The 19,933-nt window shown below is 39.8% G+C and overlaps 1 protein-coding gene across 3 annotated transcripts in view; it reads right to left on the bottom strand.

Moving 5' to 3' along the window:
- adcy2a (adenylate cyclase 2a) overlaps positions 1-19,933 on the bottom strand; it is an 88,427-nt gene that overhangs the window by 10,348 nt on the left and 58,146 nt on the right. For all 3 annotated transcript variants that reach the window (XM_049584943.1, XM_049584945.1, XM_049584944.1), the window contains 15 exons: positions 17,727-17,875; positions 17,394-17,505; positions 17,111-17,238; positions 14,476-14,634; positions 13,655-13,787; positions 13,389-13,565; positions 13,250-13,293; positions 12,982-13,062; positions 12,373-12,442; positions 12,020-12,117; positions 11,704-11,788; positions 6,295-6,432; positions 5,047-5,166; positions 4,744-4,928; positions 905-989 (listed from right to left, as the gene is read on the bottom strand). In XM_049584943.1, coding sequence (XP_049440900.1) covers positions 905-989; positions 4,744-4,928; positions 5,047-5,166; positions 6,295-6,432; positions 11,704-11,788; positions 12,020-12,117; positions 12,373-12,442; positions 12,982-13,062; positions 13,250-13,293; positions 13,389-13,565; positions 13,655-13,787; positions 14,476-14,634; positions 17,111-17,238; positions 17,394-17,505; positions 17,727-17,875 — 1,764 coding nt within the window. The remainder of the gene's footprint in view (positions 1-904; positions 990-4,743; positions 4,929-5,046; positions 5,167-6,294; positions 6,433-11,703; positions 11,789-12,019; positions 12,118-12,372; positions 12,443-12,981; positions 13,063-13,249; positions 13,294-13,388; positions 13,566-13,654; positions 13,788-14,475; positions 14,635-17,110; positions 17,239-17,393; positions 17,506-17,726; positions 17,876-19,933) is intronic.

Below are 19,933 nucleotides of genomic sequence, written 5' to 3'. Positions count from 1 at the left end.
TATGGCCTATGTGTAGTGTGTCACTATATGTTACCACTAGCTGAAGAGTAAAAATATAAATAACTGTGTAATCAAAATGTAAAGAGTCTAATTATGGTTTATTACTGGTACATTAAATATATGTAGTTCATGTTAATAGCTAAAACTGCATTGAAGCTCCAGGGGACAGTAGTGCCCCAGTTCTGAGTCACTCTCAAGTACAATAAGTACCCTGCAGTATAGCATAACCCCAAAATAGCCAGACTAAGAAGCACACAACTCTTCAGAATGACCAGTCTCTGCTCACTTCATCTCCTGGTTAGTAAATCTTAAAGTCCACCTGTGTAACTTCAGACTTGCTGATGTAAATCACTGGCCTCGAGTGGTAGAAGGGGGGCCAGATAAACTGGTCTCATGATGCCTCTATTGCAGTGTGGCACAGCAGCCAAAAGAGCTTTATCGTCTCTACTTGATCTAGTTTATCAGCTGTGCAGAGTAGCTATTTTCCCCCAAGCTCTGAGGTAATAATGGTACATATACAGAGAGATATAAACAGTAGTGTCAGGAGTCCAATTTAGTCTGCATTCACATGAAATATCTTAAGCTAGCTCTGGTGGCACAGAAGAAAAATACCCGCCAATGACCCCACTGACCAATCCCCAGTTGCACTGCTTCTCATGCGGCCAGGCAGTACATCAAACTCAATTGTGTTCACGTGTAGGAAGCCATAAGATCAAGGGATTGTGGAATTCCTCAGCAGGAGGGATGTGACAGGGATGTAAAAGATATAGGATGAGATTCAGTGCAATGCAGTGCGATGGTGATGTAAGAGCAAAGCTGAAAACTAAATTATTTCAGAGCTGAAGGTGAAAATGTGCAGAAGACAGATGATAACATCATTCAAACTATTATAGTGTGGACTTACCTGCCTGGCAAGCACAAGCAGAGTGATGAAGAATATAAAGAGGGAGATAGAGCCCATAGTCTTCAGGTCTTTGAGAACTCCTGGTCTTAAAGGGCAGAGAAAAAACGAAGAATGTGTTTGTGCACAGACAAAGACAGAGAAGACAAGAAGAAAGAGTTAAAGATAAGATAAAGGGGGAAAAGTGACAAAAGTAAAAGTGGAGGGTGAAAAAGTAAAAGACAGAGATGAGAGTAACATTTAATTAGAAATTCAGATTACAATCAGTAGTCTGTGACATGTGTCACATGATTGGTTAGCAGACCATTTCATTCCAAGCTGTCACTCGGTTAAGACTGTCACTTCTGCTTTGCTGTGACAAGAGCTTGTTTGCTATTTGCATTCCAGTGGGTGAGCTTCCTTGCCAGGGTGCATTCTCAAGGAACGTTTTTCCAGAGCCAATAAACGAGATAGTGCTCACCTTTTGCAAAGATTCAGCACCATAAATACACCTCAAGACCTCCTGTTTCTACTACCATAACCCTAACATTAGAACACCTGTCTAGGGTCGAATTATCCAACCGACCAAGCTAAAGCTTTTGTGTGTCAATGTACTGTAACTGTGTATGCCAACACACACTCACACTCAAAGCCCCAAACATACTGTATAAGGGGCAATGCCAAAAACAAGATTAAAAATGATCCTATATCATTTAAATCTACACTGAAACACATTTTTATTCAAAGCAATGAAGTCTGAATTCAAACTCTGAATGTGTAATAAGACTCAAACAGGACTGTTGCATCCTAATTTCTGCAGGAACATTTTGCATATTAATGGACTCTTACTCTTATCTAGGGCAGAGCTCAGCAGACAACTGAGAAAACAGCCTGCAAGTTCTGCACTTGCCTGGTTAATTATCTAATCAATTCTTTACACAGACTGAATGGCAATGACTGAGGACAGACAGTCTCACATGAGGATGAATGATGGAAAACACACAAACATTAAGCACTAATTAGTTTGGTTTCTGATGAAAACTGTTTGACATATACAGAGTTTTAAAACTATAGAAAAGACCAAAGCTTTTGAATTTGTCATGACAACACTTAACACTTCCCTGTTTTGTATTACTGCTGATCAAAACTGTGTGAAATGTACTGCCGTAGCAGGAGGGATACACATTATTCTATTTCAATCACTTTGGACAAGAAAGTCAAAAACCAAATAGACAACATCCTTCCTTTGCTGGAAATCAGACAATTTAGATTTGATTTGTTGATGCCATGTAATACTGCCACATTTGTCTCTTGACAATGAATTAGTGATTGACACTGCAGGCTCCAAAAAGTTTTGTTTTAGATATTACATCTAAGAGACTTTTATTTGCAAGGAGGGCTTCCAGGAATTAATCAGAAAATCTAATTTTCCAGTGAGACCATCAAAAATTGTGCCAACTTGCTTTTAAATGCATTATTTATATCGATTTTTTCATTAACAGGAAGAAAAAAGGTCTTTGGGAAAATATCAGAAATGCTCCTTCTTGTCTTAGCCGGCTGGAGGGGCGTGACACCATCTGTGTTTGATTGACAGCAGGTGGCAGGCTACCAGAGTGTTGCTGTTACACTACAGGGGACTAGAGACAAAGTAAACAAATGTGCACTGCATTTATAGCTATGCTGTCATGCTGTTAAACGTGCTGAGCAGCTAATTAGCTATCTCGTCTGCAAACTTTTGGTCATTCATTCAAAAAATGAAGAAAAAGGAGAAGACGTGTGCATGTTTCTAAGTTAGATAAGGAGAATTTAACAGAAAAGTTGATGTGAGTAGTTGTTGACTACCGTGATGGGTGTGGTTTTGCAGGAAGCAGCAGTGTACGTTTCAGTGAGCTCTGCGACCATCGCACCCTATGCTCTGAGTGCATGTTAATACTTTAAATGATAATCTGAGTGCAGCTTTGTAAGAATGCGGAGAAAAAACTCCCACGTAATTTCGGTTTGATAGAAATGAGAAGTTGGGACTAAGTGGTACAGTACGGGCTCGTTTTTTTTTTATAAAGCTTAGAAAATAAGGCAAACCACACTGAATAATTCACACATACGATAATAAATGAAGGCATACAGGATATACTGTACCAGTATACATGGAAAACTGCCTTGAAAGCCCTTTTGGGGCATCCACTGAAGCAAGATACTACATTGATAACAGGATACAGACCCGCCATCTCAGTAGGTTTTGCTGTTGGACATAATTAAAACCATCTTGGGAATAGCCACACTATAGTAAAATCTGAATATTATGGATACTGGTTGATAACTTTCACAGTAACTAATATAGACTTGCATTTTTTGACTCAGTTCAGCTACACAAACTTTATCACCATTCTGCACAGACTCTGACATGACATTGACATTTCATTGACCTTATAGAAAACAAGTACTCTCCCTTGCCACCAAATCTGTAGGGAAACCACCGACTTGATGCGACGTGATTGGGATTCACTGCAGAGGGAGTTCAGACTTGCAATGAAATATTTGTTTTTTGATTTAAGCACACTAATTATTTTCACTCTAATTACTAGAATACTATAAGTGATGCAGTACATAGCTGTATATAGTTGGGTCAATTGTGGCACAGTGTCACTTAATAGCATAACATTGTATCACCTCAATAAATATCTATTAACAAATAAATAAGTGGGAGTCTCCTCGCTAAATGAATGCAAAACAAGAGCAACAGGTTAACAGAAGTGTGATGTGTAATATGATGAGGTGTAAGTCAATAGTCTTATCTTCCTAGTCTATCTCCTTTCATATCTGTTCACATTCCAGACGCAGACAGGAGTACCATCATGAAAGCTAAGCAGTGTACTGCTGTGGACGAGGGCAGAACCAAAATGTATTTTAAGCCCCTTAAAAAAAAAGGGACCACCTAAAACACAAAAAACAATCAACCATATTAAGAATATTTTTACTGCTTTATCTTGACAGGCTACTGCTGCTTCGATCAGTTAGTCTGTTTGTGTTACTGTGTGACTTTGGTGAATCTGAACCAACCCTTTAAATGCCAGAATCGCACAAAAACACAAACAAGTTAAGTGATCAAGGCAGCAGTAACTTGGCGCTCCTGTGTTTAGCCACATTAAATTATTGGGTTTTTTTCCCAATGGAGTTTGGCTTTGAAGAGAATGGCATAACAGCTTCAGTTCCCCGTTGGACATTGCTGTCTGATGGTAAAGTAAAGCATCAAAAATATACTAAATATGTTTTTCCTCTTGAATGATATTTTTCATATTTTTTATAGATGGGACCTCTGGCTAAAATACTATTTGCTACTGTCCCCACTCACAGCAGTACATTGCTCAGCTTTGAGGCTGTAGTCTTGCCTACTTCTCCAAACTGGGGGCATGCTGACTGTCATCTGGGTACGCTAACTACGGATGCAGAAAACCCTACTTCAAAGGACTCTCCTTTTAAGATGCACCAGGCGATTTGTAGGTTGCTGATGTACACTGCATGTTTTCTCTAGTTTCCAGGGCTTGTGCCTCGAGTATAAAGTGGCTGAAAGAAAAAATTAGGTTGTGGAGAAAATATTGGCATTGACAGAAGCCAGTGCAAGTGGTGCTGGCACCTACAAAGGATGCCCCCTTGGAGCCTCCATTTGGAGCCTCCATTTGGAGCTATTCTTGACTCGACTAACTGGAAGAAGGCCTTGAGGTAAGACCTTCTTTCTCTGCTCTCCCTTCATATAGTTTACCATTTCCTCATTTCTCTTCTCAGGTTACCCAAACTTTTTCTCTTCACCCACGTTGACTCTGTATACCTTTGTTCGTTGCTCTCTTGAACACTATATGTGCACCTACCTGTCCAGGCTCTCAGTCTTGTACAAAAATCTGCTGTATTCATCCAGTAGAGAGGCATGTGTTTGCAGAATAATGATGTTGTAAACCACCACGGCTGTCAACATGATAATCATCTTCAGCTCGTAGTTTATCCTCAGGAACACAGAGCAAGAGATGAGACCCAGTATGCAACTGTAAATTAAATACTAGACAGACCAAAAAAGAGACAAGAAGACAGACAGACTGGTTGATTTACTAAAGTTATCAAAGATGATAATGAATTTATAGAGAATCATAATGATAATAATAATAATCTTCACTTACAGGAAGGTAGAAAATGTTTTTGCCTGTGAAGGTGATTAGTTGTCCACTGGGGTAAAACAGGGTTTCATTGGATGAATTGTAAACAGGAGCAGGAGGCAACAAATTGTCTTCCAAAAAGAACTAGAAAAGGGAACACAAGGTCAACAGAAATTAAGGGTTTGTCACATCTTTGGTCAGTGCTAAAAAAAAATCCTTCCATTTAAATCCACTACTGAAAAAAACAAACACACAATTCACATGCAAATGATACTATCCCTGTCTGCTCGTCTTGCACGTCAGTGTGTGAAAAGAAACTAGTCTACATAATACTTGCAGGAGGAAAATAGAGTTAGATAAGAGGCCAATAGTGACAACCATTCAATAATGTCCTTTAAAGTGAACCTGCAGGATAAGGTGAGGATTGGCTGCCCCATCGAGCAAAGCCAAGTTAATATGGTTCATCCGCCCTGAGCGACTGACCCACGTCAGGCCAAAACAAGATTATAATCTCTGGAATCGATTTGTGTGAAGGTCTAAACCAGGGTCCTGACACCATGCTTTATCACGCAACTTCCCCACAAGCCTCAGGCTACTATTTCACCTTTATCTGAGCCTTTCTATTTTCTTTTGTCTGCAAAACTAAAACTCAATCAGATAAATCTGAAAATTGATAGAGAAGAGTGAAATAACAATGAATCTGCTATATAATATATTCCCTTATCACTACATGCAAATGTTGCTGGCACTATTATGCAGGGAAACCATTATGTGTATATTTGAAAAAGCCTATTGATATACTGCATGGCAAAACAAAAAAGAAAGTTTTTTTCTGTAGCTGATTATGTGGTGAAATATCCTGTTAGTGTAAGGCAAACAAAACAAATGGAAAGCACAGAGATAAATACTAAATTAAAATGCTTGTGCATCCACAGCCCCGAACCAAGATGACAGAGACATATTTACTGTGGTGCTACATTATTTTTTTACCGTTTCAATAAATAAAGATTTGAGTTGTTTTTATATTAAGTACACTCAGTAAGACAGCTGTTTTAATTTGTTTGTTTAAAGAATATGAATATGATATTGCACAAACTCTAAACATCCCTGGTTCCTATATGTTTACCTCACAGGAGGCCAATTTATTTATTTGTGTGAGAACAAGTTGCATTCCATAACCTTCTAATTACGCTGCAGTTACTACTTCACCCCTAGTGAAGCCTAATTGGTGTTACCCCTCCCCTTCTGCAGTACCTGCATATAAAAGCTTACCATGTTGAAGACTGCCATTATGAGTATTAGAGCTGTGGTTGTCATGGTGAGAGTGATGCGGGGCCATGGCTTGTTGGCAATAATGACTGATGACCTCAGCAGCCACATCCAAGAAGTGGAGGTGCTTTTACTGCAGTGCTGCGGGGACACGTACACACAACAGCCCACAAATACAAGAACGTATGAGCTGATGTACAAGATAGATACTGAGATACTGAAAGGTCACAGACAGATTCAAACATACAGAGAAGAAGCAACAAGGAACACAAGCACATGTGGACCAATTAAAATAAGTAAATAACGCACATATGAGCAGACACGTGCAATAACAAATTAATTATTTCTTACGAGTAAGGACAATTACTGTGAAATAAATTAAACAATACATAACAAGTTCACACACTGAAGCACCTATTACTGATTAAATCCTAATTGGCTCAACAGTGCCTATGAACAACTTCAAGAGGCATACAATTATGAAAAGAGGGGTCCTATCAACTCAATGGTGCATGTTGCAATATATTTCAAACTACATGCAGTAACAGCTCTGCAAAATGACCAGTACAAGTGATTCCATCATGTATAAAATGATGAAAGGAAACCGCACATACAGCTTCTAACAAACCATTCAGTTTGACTGCAACGATAATTTTCTAACTTTCATTACAACCAAGGCAAAGCTGCAGGGGATGTTAACTAGCTCTCCACCTCCTGCTTCTTTCATCATATCATTATAACTCAGGGGAAAGTTTGTTTCTATTTCAGAACAGAAGACACTGTGCAATAGCGCTCTTCATTTTAACCCAGCAATACTTGGTGACAGGCAACACACTTTATACCATTATGAGTCCTTTTTTACTTCTTCTTACATTGTTGGCTGCTGCTTTAGAATTGTCCATGTTTCTAGTTCTTGTAATCCATGCTTTCGGGTTGTCAGTGATTTAACTATCCACACATCCTGACCTCAACCAGACAGCTGCATGGTCGCTCCTCCAGAACATGACAGCGCCACACTAAAACCGCCTCTGAACAGATGCAGTGAAAATCCACAGCAGGACCAGGACAACATTTCTGATTTCCACTGTCACACCAGTCCTTATTCACTGTAAAGCACTCTGCTCCTCTCCTTCCCTCATCAGAGTCCTAAGATTTAGTTTTTGGTGAATCAAAGGATATCACAGTTCCTAGTATCCTGCTGGTAACTGATGCGGCACGGAGGTTGTTCACTTTATTTCCATTATCTGTACAATGACTAGCAGGACACTAGTTCAGCTGGTGCCCATTCTTCTCCATTTACTGATGTTTCCATTGAAAACCTCGACCTGGCTAGCTGGAAGCTGGCTAGCAGAAGTTTACAGTAGGAGAGTTTAAAGACTGGTGAGTTGACTTCCTCATCCTGATGAGTGACTTGCAGCCACACGCCACCAATGTCCAAAGCCAACCACAAAAAGCACCACCAGCACTTGCAAAATACAACAAAAAGAGCCTAAATTTAGCACAAATTCAACAGAGCTGACAGAGAGGTGACTGGAATCATCCATGCCACATCATGATTTAAATATGTTTATGTACTGTTCATTACTGAGCTTTCATCGATGCATAAATGAAACCTTCCAATGCTTCGGCAAATGCTGGCTGGGACTGTTAGCGTCAATTACTCGTCCTCTTTGCAGTGCTGCCTTCAGCTGAATGTGTTTCATTGCAGGACAATGACAGTGAAAGCCTAAATCATTTGCTTGGTCATCTCAGAGCAATGTCTGAGCATCACTGGGGCTGAGTGGATGTGACATTTGAATTGCTCAGGGATGTACATTACAATACCATGAGGTAAGGTCGACAGACTGTATTATGCACCAGCAGGATTACAGGAAAATGTTGAGCTAGTGGGGCATATTTCGTTTTGAAAACAAGGCATTCGCACACAATTTTCACTTGGGGTCCAGCAGTTCAAATAATAATATCTTGAATTATACAACAGTTAGTTCCAGCCCTGCAATCTGATTGGTCGAGAGACAGTAAAACCGTGATGATATTGGAGTACAACATCACGGTTATTTCACTGTGTATGTATCACTCCGCCTCACAGCTGACTGCAATCAACAATCAAATCATAACTGACAGTTAGTGTCAGTTAGGTCAGCAGTTGCGTTGTAGGCTAATTAATTCATCCACTGTCAAACAGCCAAAAATATGGATTTATTTCCTAAAATAAGTTTTGAATTGAACTATGAATGGTCATCAGAGGAAGATGAGGGAGAGGAGAAGCTGAATCCATCTGAGCACACATCCAGGTTTGTCAGTGTTTCATCAGCGGAGCTCAATGACTTGGAGAAAAGCAACATACTGTCAGATCAGAAGGCAGAGTTGGCTGTGCCTGTGAAGCGACAGTCCACCATGCAGTCACCACAGTCTTATTTCACCGGCTGCACAATTAATGGAAACGTGCAGATAAATGTGTATAAAGAGTAAGTGCCTGCCGCACCATGTCTGCGTTACATAGCAACGGTAACAGCGGAGTCCTGAGGGAACTATTTTTGTTGGCGGAAGACAAATAAAATGCTTAAATTATCTATTTTGTCCTCATTTTTCAAAATTTCTTAATCAGCCTTGTTTATTTAACTGTTGAACTGTTGTATAAAAGCAATATCACACTCGAGCTCGTGATGTTGTACTGTGATATCGTCACGGCTGTAATTGTCTTCGGCACTCGGCCTGCAGCCTCGTGCCTACGACCGAATCACAGCCGTGACGATATCACAGTACAACATCACGAGCTCGAGTGTGATATTGCTTAATTAAATGCAAATGAGAATAAAAAAGACAAAGTAAGAGAATCTGCTAATGTTGATTTAAATAGAAAATGTAAGTTACACAGTCACAGAACCAGCACTACATGCTAGTTCATCTAAAAGCATGTTTGACCTTTGTAAGGTACCCAGCTAGCCTGGTTACAGACCATAGACCCGCCCACTCAACTGAGTAGGCTTGCATCTCTGGTCTGGCATACTGTAATGAATTTGCGATTTATCTCGTCCAAATGATGGAAGGACCAATGAACGCCGGGGATAGGGGAGGGTCTAGCGATTAGCCAATCAGCGCCACTCTGATGTCAAGCTGTGCACCGGTGGGTAACAGGTGAGGATAGCAACAATGGCGACCGCTACAGATCCTACAGACCACATTAACGATTCTATCGAGGTATTTCGCAACTACTCGCGTTAATGGAGGACCAAATTAAGGAAGCTGCTAAACTGGATTTAACAGCGATGCAGCTGGGCGTGCATGACGACGGAGACATTTTAAACGGGCAATGCTCGCTTGTCTTCGGCACCCCCGAGCCATGGATACTAATGATGTCAGATTCTGGGTGAGTCGTTGATCTCTACTGATTGGTTAGGGAAAAATCAAATTCCCTCCCCCTTGTAAATTGCCTTCAATGGAGGCGATGTCAGACTGAAGGTTGTGGGAGCTTCAGTCTGACACTCAGGCTAGTACCCAGCATCGTTCCCTCTGAAACAATGACAAGGTTTCCATAAGAAATGATATGTAGGTCAATAACTTACTTTGTGATTGTGAATGGAAAAAGTGGAATGGAAAAGTGCATGCAGAGTGAAGCAAGCTGGGGTTGTTTTGCTGCAACTATGAAAATTCAACTGACTGGTCACACTGTCTGATTTTCCTGTGCTATCCAAAGTTATATTAGGGGAGGAATATGTATTATTTGGATTTTAAAGATTTTTGGGGGGGGGGGGCATTTTGCCTTTAATGGACAGGACAGCAAAGTGTGAAGGGGGGGGGGGTGACATGCAGCAAAGGGCCACAAGCTGGACTCGAACCCGGGCCGCTGCGGCAACAACCTTTTACATGGGGCACCTGCTCTATCCACTAAGCCACCGACTCCCCCGATTTTAAATCTTAGCATCTTCAGCCAACAGTTATTACAGCCAACAGGACCACATAATTGATTTTTACATTAGTCTTTATTCATGACTTTAATGGAACACACACTCAGAGATGTGAGTCACACTGAATATTTCAAATGTTTGCTGAAACCTTCCACATGTTAGATAGATAGTAAGCTTGCCTGAAAATGCTATACTTGAGATGAGGAACTCTTTTTGCTGTTGATCTCTTATGACTTGAGGCTGGGACAAAGTAACTGAATGTGCTCCTGAAGCTGAAAGACACACAGTGGCAACACTGTGCCAAGGACAACATGCATATTGATTATGGAGTCTAATGTTCCTATTCACAAAGGATCCAGAACTACAGGCTGTTTCTGGATTATTACACAGGAGCCCGAGACGAAGATGTGATGTGCGTCTGCAAATTTCACAGTAGTAGACAGTGACATGACACCAACTAAAGAAAAGACCTAGCAATGCCATATACTGCTGACAAAAGACAGCAGGGGACTTCTCAATAGTTATCAAGCCTCGCGTTTGTTTTTGAGCCTTGGGCAACATCCACAGGCAGCACAGTTCAGAGCCAAGCAGCAGATTCTCAGCTGCAAAGAACTTAAGATCAGACACTGGGTGGAATGGGTTATAAAGGCCCGCAGCTTGCAGACTTTTATCGTACCTTTAATGTTTTAATAGTCATTTCTTTTTTTCCCTCATTTCTTTTTTGTTTCTGGTCTTTCATTTATTTTTACTAGACAGAGGAGGGCTGAGTTAGTATTGGAAGCCCTCGACTATCCTCCAGTGGCTCGATACAACTGCTATGGCACCATCTATAGACATGACTGCCCTCTATTTCAAAAGGTGTAAGGACATTGTTTAGAACTATTTCAGGGTGACCTACCCTCATTAAATAATCATAAACCACCTAAAGATTAATTCAGTCTTTTCTAAATGACTTAAAATACAAACACGTTAAGAATGCTGTAAACCCCAGGATCACAAGATCCAGTTGAGACTTTGGTACGTTTGCTATGTGGGGAAACAAATGACTCCACTACAAAGATAGTATGACATTTCACTAATTGATCTAGGCATGTCTACGTTGCCCAGAAATTAAAGAATAATTGTTTCCTGAAGCACGCACCAAAGCAGTAGTGTGCGCAAGCTCTCTAAAGGGCAAGGGGGAATGAACAGCACCTGTTTGATGCACAGGGTTAGGATTAATTTGCTTCATGGTCACACCACAGTGGCACTTGTGTTAACTTGAGCGGTACTTAGGCCATCAACAAGGGCACTTAATGGGCTGTTAAGATGACCAGAGGGGCAATCAGACCACTTATGTGCCTTTGGTATGACATTAGGACAAACATTAAACACAGAAGTGTACCATTAGAGAGCAGGCATATACTGGTTAAATACAGGTTTTAATATAAAAGGACACTTAAAGAACACTAAAAAAAAGGGCTCTATGAAAACAATCATGTTTGCATTAAAAGGATTTACTCACCAGGAAGTGTCCAATGAAACATATGAAAAGGATCAAGGAAAGGATAAGAAAAGCCATTCCAAAGGATATCCCCAAGACAGTTGTCCTAAAAAATACAATATTTCATCAAGTTCAGTTCACTGAAAGTTTAATGTCATTGTTCAAAATACTATTAGCAATGCCCTTAACTCAAAATGATTTATCAAAGCACAGAAACATAAGCGTAGTTAAGTGCATTGCATAAGAAGAAATATATGTTTTCCACACTAACACAGAATAAAACATTGTGTCAAGATTAATTTTACTTCTACAATACTGTGAAATAAAGCACACATACTTTGGAAGGACGAGAATCTGCACAATAAAAATGCAGAAAAAGATCAAACAGGCGCAGGTGACATAGTATTTGAAGGCCGGCAAGGTTGTTGCTCTGTACTAAAAGGATAAAAAAAAGAAGGTCATGTTTCAAAAAGAAGCCTTTAAAAATGATATAAAAGCTACTTCAAATGCTTCTCAACTGTGCACTCAGACAGCACAAGTCTCCCTGTAATTTACAAGATTTCAGGGTAAGCTAAGTGTAGGCAAAGGAACAAACAGCAAAGACATGTTCTGCTGATTCTCTTTGAAACAACTACTCTGATACATCCACTGAGGGGTGAAGGATGCCAATTTACTTGTACTGTCTCTTACCTCCTTCTCTAAGGATTTGTTGTGAAAGAATAACGATATTCTTTGAATGTCTTCGGACTTGAGCCACTGTCTGGAAGTATGTAGACACAGTTATTAGTTATAGACCAGATAAAAAGGAGAAGACAGGTATTGATATTAATATTTCAGTGAGTAAGTTCAACAGAGATATGGTGAGGCAGGTATTCAATACAATTTCTACTACACTAAGATACAGTGCATACCATTATTCTTTTAGGTGGGTTTTTTAAGGTGGCTAAAATACATTTGTTGCGACTCCATCCAAAGCAGTACTTTGCTATGCTATTGCTACTGCTATGTTCCACGTGGGTAGACTTGGTTTATCAAAGACGCAATCAAAGCAACACAGTACAGAAAATAAGCACAGGAGACACATCAAAGAGATTGGACCACAGTTTAACTCGTTAAAACATTACAGTTTGGGCTGAATATGGAATAAAAATAAACAAGTTTGCCGGTTTCACATATCTCAACAATTCAAAGTCATCTTCCTGGAAGTGATGGTCATTGTTAGCATGACATCGCTGTAATCAAGTCTATACTTTACTTTTTTGCACAATAATATTAAAACGATCAACATTTAACCCTTACTTTTGCGAAGTTATCCCATCAAAGGTCCTGATCATCCTCTCATTAAGTTCCTCCTCAAATCGTTTCTTCTGAGACTTTGTTCTTTAATGGGTAACAGGAATAAAAAGGGACAGAATATCTTTTCAGTTCACATATTAGTCACACACACATCAAAGCCTCGAGCAGAAGTCTAGTCTTATTAAACATCTTGTCGGCTGTTTCTGTACTGTTAAAGGATGAGGATAATCCTGCCAAAGAAAATTGTGCCAGAATAAAATGAGCAGCTTGCCTTTCTGATCTTCTCTGGAAGTGATACTGGCCCATCGGAACATCCTAAGCACAGAAAGAGGAGGGAGATGGGTTACAAGCTACAGCTTACCTTCCCCACCACCTACATCACAACATGCACGTAGCAAAAAATTACACACAGCAGTGTTGATCTTCCCATTCTCATTAGTCATGCTGTCTCTGTGGTGAAGGTTAGCAAAGGGCTTGGCTGCTCCCCAAGACTCCAGGTAGCGGGTCATCCTGACGGAGGCTCTCATCTTTGCTCCGTCTAGAGTATGTCTTGGACGGTAGTGATGCTGTGGGCTCCGACGCTCCACCTGAACAAACATGGAAATTGTGTCATTTTACTGCACGTTAATCAATGCCCAATATTAGTTCACTGAATGAGATGGATGTGCTACGGTACCTTTGGGTTGATGACCAGAAAAGTGATGACTCCATGTTCCTTCAGGTAGGGGTCTCTTTCTTGCCCATCCCCATCTTCTACCTTATAGGCACCATTCAGATGCTCCAATGTCACTGAGGTGATGTGGACTCGCCTGGCAATGAACAGGTCTATTAGTGAATGGCTTTCAGTGAATATTAAGAGTGGATCTGAATATTCCTCTGCTTAATTCATCTGCACATGAAGTGTCATAAATGTAGCAATAAGGATTTCTGAATACTGCAACACAATATTATGCAGTGTTACTAGAGGTGTTCTGATATCTATTCTAAATCAAAAATCGACTGAAATGACCTTCTGATTTTTAGATCATTAAAATTTAAAGAACAAAAGAAACACTTCAAAGACAACACAGAGCGGACTGCAGCTGCACTTTTCAAGACACCATGGCTACTGTCTGAATCAGAGATGACAGAAAAACAACACAACTGTAAAATCTTCCTGCTTCAATGAAGTCAGTGGTGTGGCAACACTTTGCCTACGTCATTAACTATGTAAACAACAAGTGTGTCGTTGACAAAAAAAACATACTTTGTAGGCTATGCTAGTAAAGTGAGATGACGCAGGAACATGGTGGCTTTTGAAGGTGAGGAAACTCAAGCTGTTGTCGTGAAGTACCTTTCTACCAACCATCTAGTGGCTCTTCTTTTTGTTGCCAAATAACTGGTGAAATACGTTGTCCTTATTGCATTTTGAATACATTATTCAAGTTTGACCATATGGCCTTAGTGTGGTAAATTGCAAAAAAACACGTGCTTCAGTTTTATTTTCAGTTAACTCACCCTGGCACACCTCCTGCCTCCATGTGATTGGCCAGTGTGACATCATGTGACCAAACATCATATTGCCATTTCTGAAGTCCAATCACACCACACAGGACATTCCCAGAATGCACGCCAACCCGCATATTGATGTCAACCCCTGTAGCATCTCGCACCTTCCTGTAATGCACCAAAAACTTGGTCTTAATAATGTGAAGTAACAAAAAAAATCATCACCCATACCATATACCTTGTTGGAAAAGGGAGAAAATGCATCTCTCTGTGACCTTCATGAAGCTTATTTCTTTTTTTGTCTCTTCTTGATTAAACATTATTTGAGGTCTTTATCTCTCCATTAATTCTGTCGCAGCCCCCTCCCCTTTGTCTCAGACTGATGCCTTGATTTGAGATAGGACCTCACCCTTACCACTACACATTCGATGCAGTTAAATTGGCAATCAAGAAAAAATGTCTCTTCATCTGAGCTAATGGTTAGCAAGTACTGATTATCATTATGGGTTGTTTCATGTAGTTCTGAAAGCACTGTGTTTAAATACATATCCATTTTTTTTTTTTTTTTTATTTAACCTTTATTTAAACAGGAAGATCCCATTGAGATTAACAACCTCTTTTTCAAGGGAGACCTGGCCAAGATAGACAGCAGCAAGTACAAAACACAGTTACAAATTACATGGATAAAACACAAACAAATAAAAGAAAAAAGTATTCAATTGCTTGATTTACAAGCAGATTATGAAAAACAAGTACATGTAGTGGAGTCGGCCTCAAGTATTCTCAGTTTGGTTTTAAAGGCGCTCAAAGGAATTAACCCTGTTAGTTTCCAGTCATTTTGCAACATATTCCATGCTAAAGGTGCAGAGTAGACAAAAGCCTTTTTACCCAATTCAGTACGGGCATATGGAACAGAAAGCAACAAGTAGTCTTGAGAACGAAAGGAGTAAGGACCAGCACTTCTCTGTGCAATCAAGGAACAAATGTAGGAAGGCAGTAGACCAAGTAATGCCTTATATATAAAAGTATACCAATGACTGGGCCTTCGGGTGGCCAAAGCAGCCCATCCAACCCAAGAGTATAACTCACAGAGGTGTGTCAATGGTTTATAATTAGTGATGAACCTCAGAGAACCGTGATAGACAGTGTCAACCATATGAAGACATTTAGCAGAAGCATTCATATATAAAAGATGTCCATAATCCAACACTGCTAAAAAGGTAGCAGCAACAAGTCGCTTTTTTGCATTTGAAGAAAAACATAGCTTATTTCGAAAGTAAAAACCCAAGTTTCTCTATATGCGGCTTGAAAGTGAGGGAGTCATCAATCAAGACACCCAGGTATTTATACTCGTGAACCACCTCTATTTCATTTCCCTCGAGAGTGGTCACTGAGGGGATCATTTGTGGCCTCTTCCTAGAATTAGAGAACAGCATAAACTTAGTCTTGTCTGCATTGAGAACAAGTTTCAGCTGAAGTAATGAGTGCTGAACAGCTACAAAGACTTTCTGCAGGTATTCAATGGCCTGAACAAGAGTTGATCCACAGCAGTAAATAACTGTGTCATCAGCATAGAAATACAAATGAGCATCTGTCACATTTATACCCAAATCATTGATATAAATAATGAATAAGAGGGGACCTAATACAGAACCCTGCAGCACCCCCTTGTGGACAGTAACAATATCAGAACACAGGCCATCATATTTAATGCACTGAGCCCTATTACTGAGATAGTTGGTGAACCAATTAGCTGCTTGCTCCGAGAGTCCTGATTGCAAGAGTCTAAGTTTTAAAACATTGTGGTCAACCATGTCAAACGCTTTCGACAAATTAATAAAAAGAGATGCACAATGTTGTTTTTTGTCAAGTGCAACAAAAACGTCATTTACCACCTTCATTGCAGCTGTGATGGTACTATGCTTTTTCCTGAAGCCTGATTGATATTTCAATAAAATGGTGTTAAAATGCAAGAACACCTTAACTTGCTCACTCACAAGAGCTTCAAGAACTTTGGCCAGCACTGATAAATTAGATAAATCCAAACAATCTTTGAAATGCTGGTCGCCAAAAGAAGTAAAAGTTCTAGAAGTGTACTAAGACTTGAGAGTTTTCAGGGTGTAGCTAAGTTAAAGGGAAATTTCGGTTTATTTCAACCTGTCTCCTATTGTCCTAAATTTGTTTCAAGTGACTAGTGACATAAAAATAATAGTTAGCATGTTAGCCGTTAGCCTAGATACAGCCGGGGCGCATAGTAACGTCAGACCTGTTAAAACGTAAGTGAAAGGACGCACTTCAACTGCAAAGTTAGTCCACTAAACAAGCTTCCACAAAGACCGCCTCATATCGTTAGGATAAATGTCAGAGAACATATAGAAAACAATATGTAAACGTGTTGTCTTACCTTACCGGTGTGGTGCCATGTTTGTTTACCATTTAGCTCTGCTTTCCAAAGCGCGGCCGAAATATTTCAGGCACGGTATGAGATCGCTGCTTGTTCTCGCGATATTTCGGCCGCGCTTTGGAAAGCAGAGCTAAATGGTAAACAAACATGGCACCACACCGGTAAGGTAGACAACACGTTTACATGTCGTCATGAATTGGACTGTCATTTTTCAGCAGCATTATGCAACTGACAACTTACTTGATGGCCTCACACATGTCCAGACCCATTTTCACACAGTTCTTAGCATGGTTTGGCAGAGACTCCGGCAGGCCGGACACACAGTAGTAACAGTCTCCAAGGATTTTGATCCGCATACATTCATTTTCCTGCATATAAAAAGGCGGAACACGGGGTCAAATAAAGGTCTCGTTGACAGAGTGTGCAGGCAGCTTTTTAATTCAATCACATAATAACCCTTTGAGGGAAAATCACTTGGTCACTTTATGAGAATGTGTTAAAAGTCCAATAATGAAATGTTTACCTTGGCAATCTGATCGAATTTGCCAAACAGCTCATTCAGCATGTGCACCAGCTCTCCAGGTGAGCAGTCACTGGCCAGCCGTGTGAATCCCACTATATCAGCATACAGTATACTAGGGATGGAAAAAAAAAACAAAAACATATTAACAAATGCACTATAATGTAATTATTTTAGGGGTTTTCCAGTGAAACCTGTATTTTTTTAAACCATGAATATACATTCGGGCTGCTCTAGAACATAAACACACTATGAGTCACATATGTGTCTTACAGCAACAGTAGGCTACAACACTGCTTGGTCATATAAGTGGTAATCCAAATAAATAATACATGCCTGACATTAGTGTGCCTCTGGACATAGAGGTTGTGAAAATTGTTTGTGTTCTCAATTTGGCCAAAGTTTGGGCCCTTCAGTCTCTGGATGATCTCAGCTTTCATCACACGGGCAATGTGAGCTGGCAGCAGAGACAACAGGAGACGCTCCTAATGGCAGAAACACAAAGAGAGAAGAAAAGGCAGTATTGGGATGGTCAGAAAAATCAAGAAAAAATGTGTATATTATTAAATTTGAAAACAAACAACATCTGCAACATATTACAATGTTTCATATAGAAAAAAAGTCATTTCTGATGAATAACTACTTAATTCTGTGTAATAAAGTATTGTGTTTTATAATCACACAACAGAGTAGTAAAAATATAATGCTGACACATGCAAAATATGCCAACATTTTTATTAGTTTTACCTTCAGGGTATTTCCTTACAAGAATTTACGGCTTCATTTCCCCAAAGAATCACTGTTTTCTCAGTGGCATGACCCAAAATTAAGTGTAACTTGCAGTAATGCAAATGTGAAGAGCAAAGCTTTGACTTCAGTAACAAAATAAGCTTTCACATCCACAGTTTGGATTTATTTATGCAACCAAAGTATGATCATCCGCGAACCTTGTCTTGCCACTGAAAAGGCTTTACATTTTCAGGAAATTGGTATTCAATTGAATTCAGTCCTAATTTAATTCTAAAGCAGCAACGTCAGGAGGAGACAAAAAGCTGTCACCATTATGTCACAGGCCTCCAAAAAGCTTCAGGTGCTAAGTGAAGGTTAATTGGGCACTTCCTTGTGTCAGGTTGACTTGGAACTCAAATTGACTTGGAACTCAAATTAATGATTAATGTTAAAAAAAAAAGAATGAAAAAGGACAAAACTTGCGAGTGCTCATTTTACTGACAGCGACCAGGATGATCAATGTTTATTTAGTGGTGCCTTAAACATCTTTTTCTGCTTTTCTCTGACACTATTGTAGATATTCTCAAAGCCAACTGTCCCTGTAGTTAGCAAGGTCTAGTGTGTAACTCAACAGATAGAATGTGCACCCAATGCAGGCTGAGTCATTTGCAGCTGCCCGGGTTTGATTCCAGGCTGTGGCCCTTTGCTGCGTCATCCCTTTCAAAAATCCTTTATAATTAGTTGCAGACACATAGCTGGTCTGCAACTACTTTCTCAGGGACTTTCTCTGCGATAATAATTTATTTGAGGAATTTCAGTCAGGATGTAGAGTGCATCATAGCTCTGAGACAGCCCTCATAAAAATTACAAATGATCTTCTGATTGCCTCAGACAAAGGACTCGTCTCTGTACTTGTTTTATTAAATCTTAGTGCCACATTTGACACAACTGACCATCAAATTCTGCTACAGAGACTGGAACATTTAATTGGCCTTAAAGGTTCTGCACTAAGCTCATTTAAATCTTATTTATCCAATCGATTACAGTTCGTTCACATTCATGATGAATCATCTTTACATACTAAAGTCTGTTCTAGAGTTCCACAAGGTTCTGTGCTCGGACCAATTCTGTTCACTTTATATATGCTTCCCTTAGGTAACATCATTAGAAATCACTCTGTAAATTTCCATTTTTATGCAGATGACACACAATTGTAACTACTGATAAAGCCAGAAGAAACGGATCAATTAACTAAACTTCAAACATGCTTTAAAGACATAAAAACCTAGATGAGCTCCAATTTCCTAATGTTAAATTCAGAAAAACTTAAGTTACTGTTCTTGACCCCAAACACTTTAGAAACTCTTTATCTGGTGACACAGATAACACATTCTGGCAAATTAAAAAGTAGCCCACATCAGCAACCTGTGCTGAGGACATCTTGGTGCTAAATCCAACTTGTGTTGCATGAATAATCAGCAACATTCAACGTGATGAACATAGGTTGTTTGTTTATAAAGGTACTAACTGAGACAACGGTGTCTCCGGCAATGTGAAGGAGATGCAGTAGAGAAGAAGACATGGGAGGGACAGAGTGGTGCATGCAGTGTTTGTTTACTAGAAAATGCATGTGCTTTGGGGTGAAGAGAGGAGACATGGCAGAGTCTCTCAAGAAAACTTTAACTGTACCCATTTGACAACATTTTGGATTTGAAGCCAATGAAAGAGGTGTCCTGGCTGCAGGAATTGCCTGTTTCTGTTCATATGCTACTTGGTACTTGCTTCGAAAGTACCACAATTAACGAGGAATGGTC

The sequence above is a fragment of the Epinephelus fuscoguttatus genome, linkage group LG8, assembly GCF_011397635.1.
Source record: "Epinephelus fuscoguttatus linkage group LG8, E.fuscoguttatus.final_Chr_v1".
Lineage (NCBI taxonomy): Eukaryota > Metazoa > Chordata > Actinopteri > Perciformes > Serranidae > Epinephelus > Epinephelus fuscoguttatus.
This window is presented reverse-complemented; position numbering and strand designations above follow the sequence as displayed.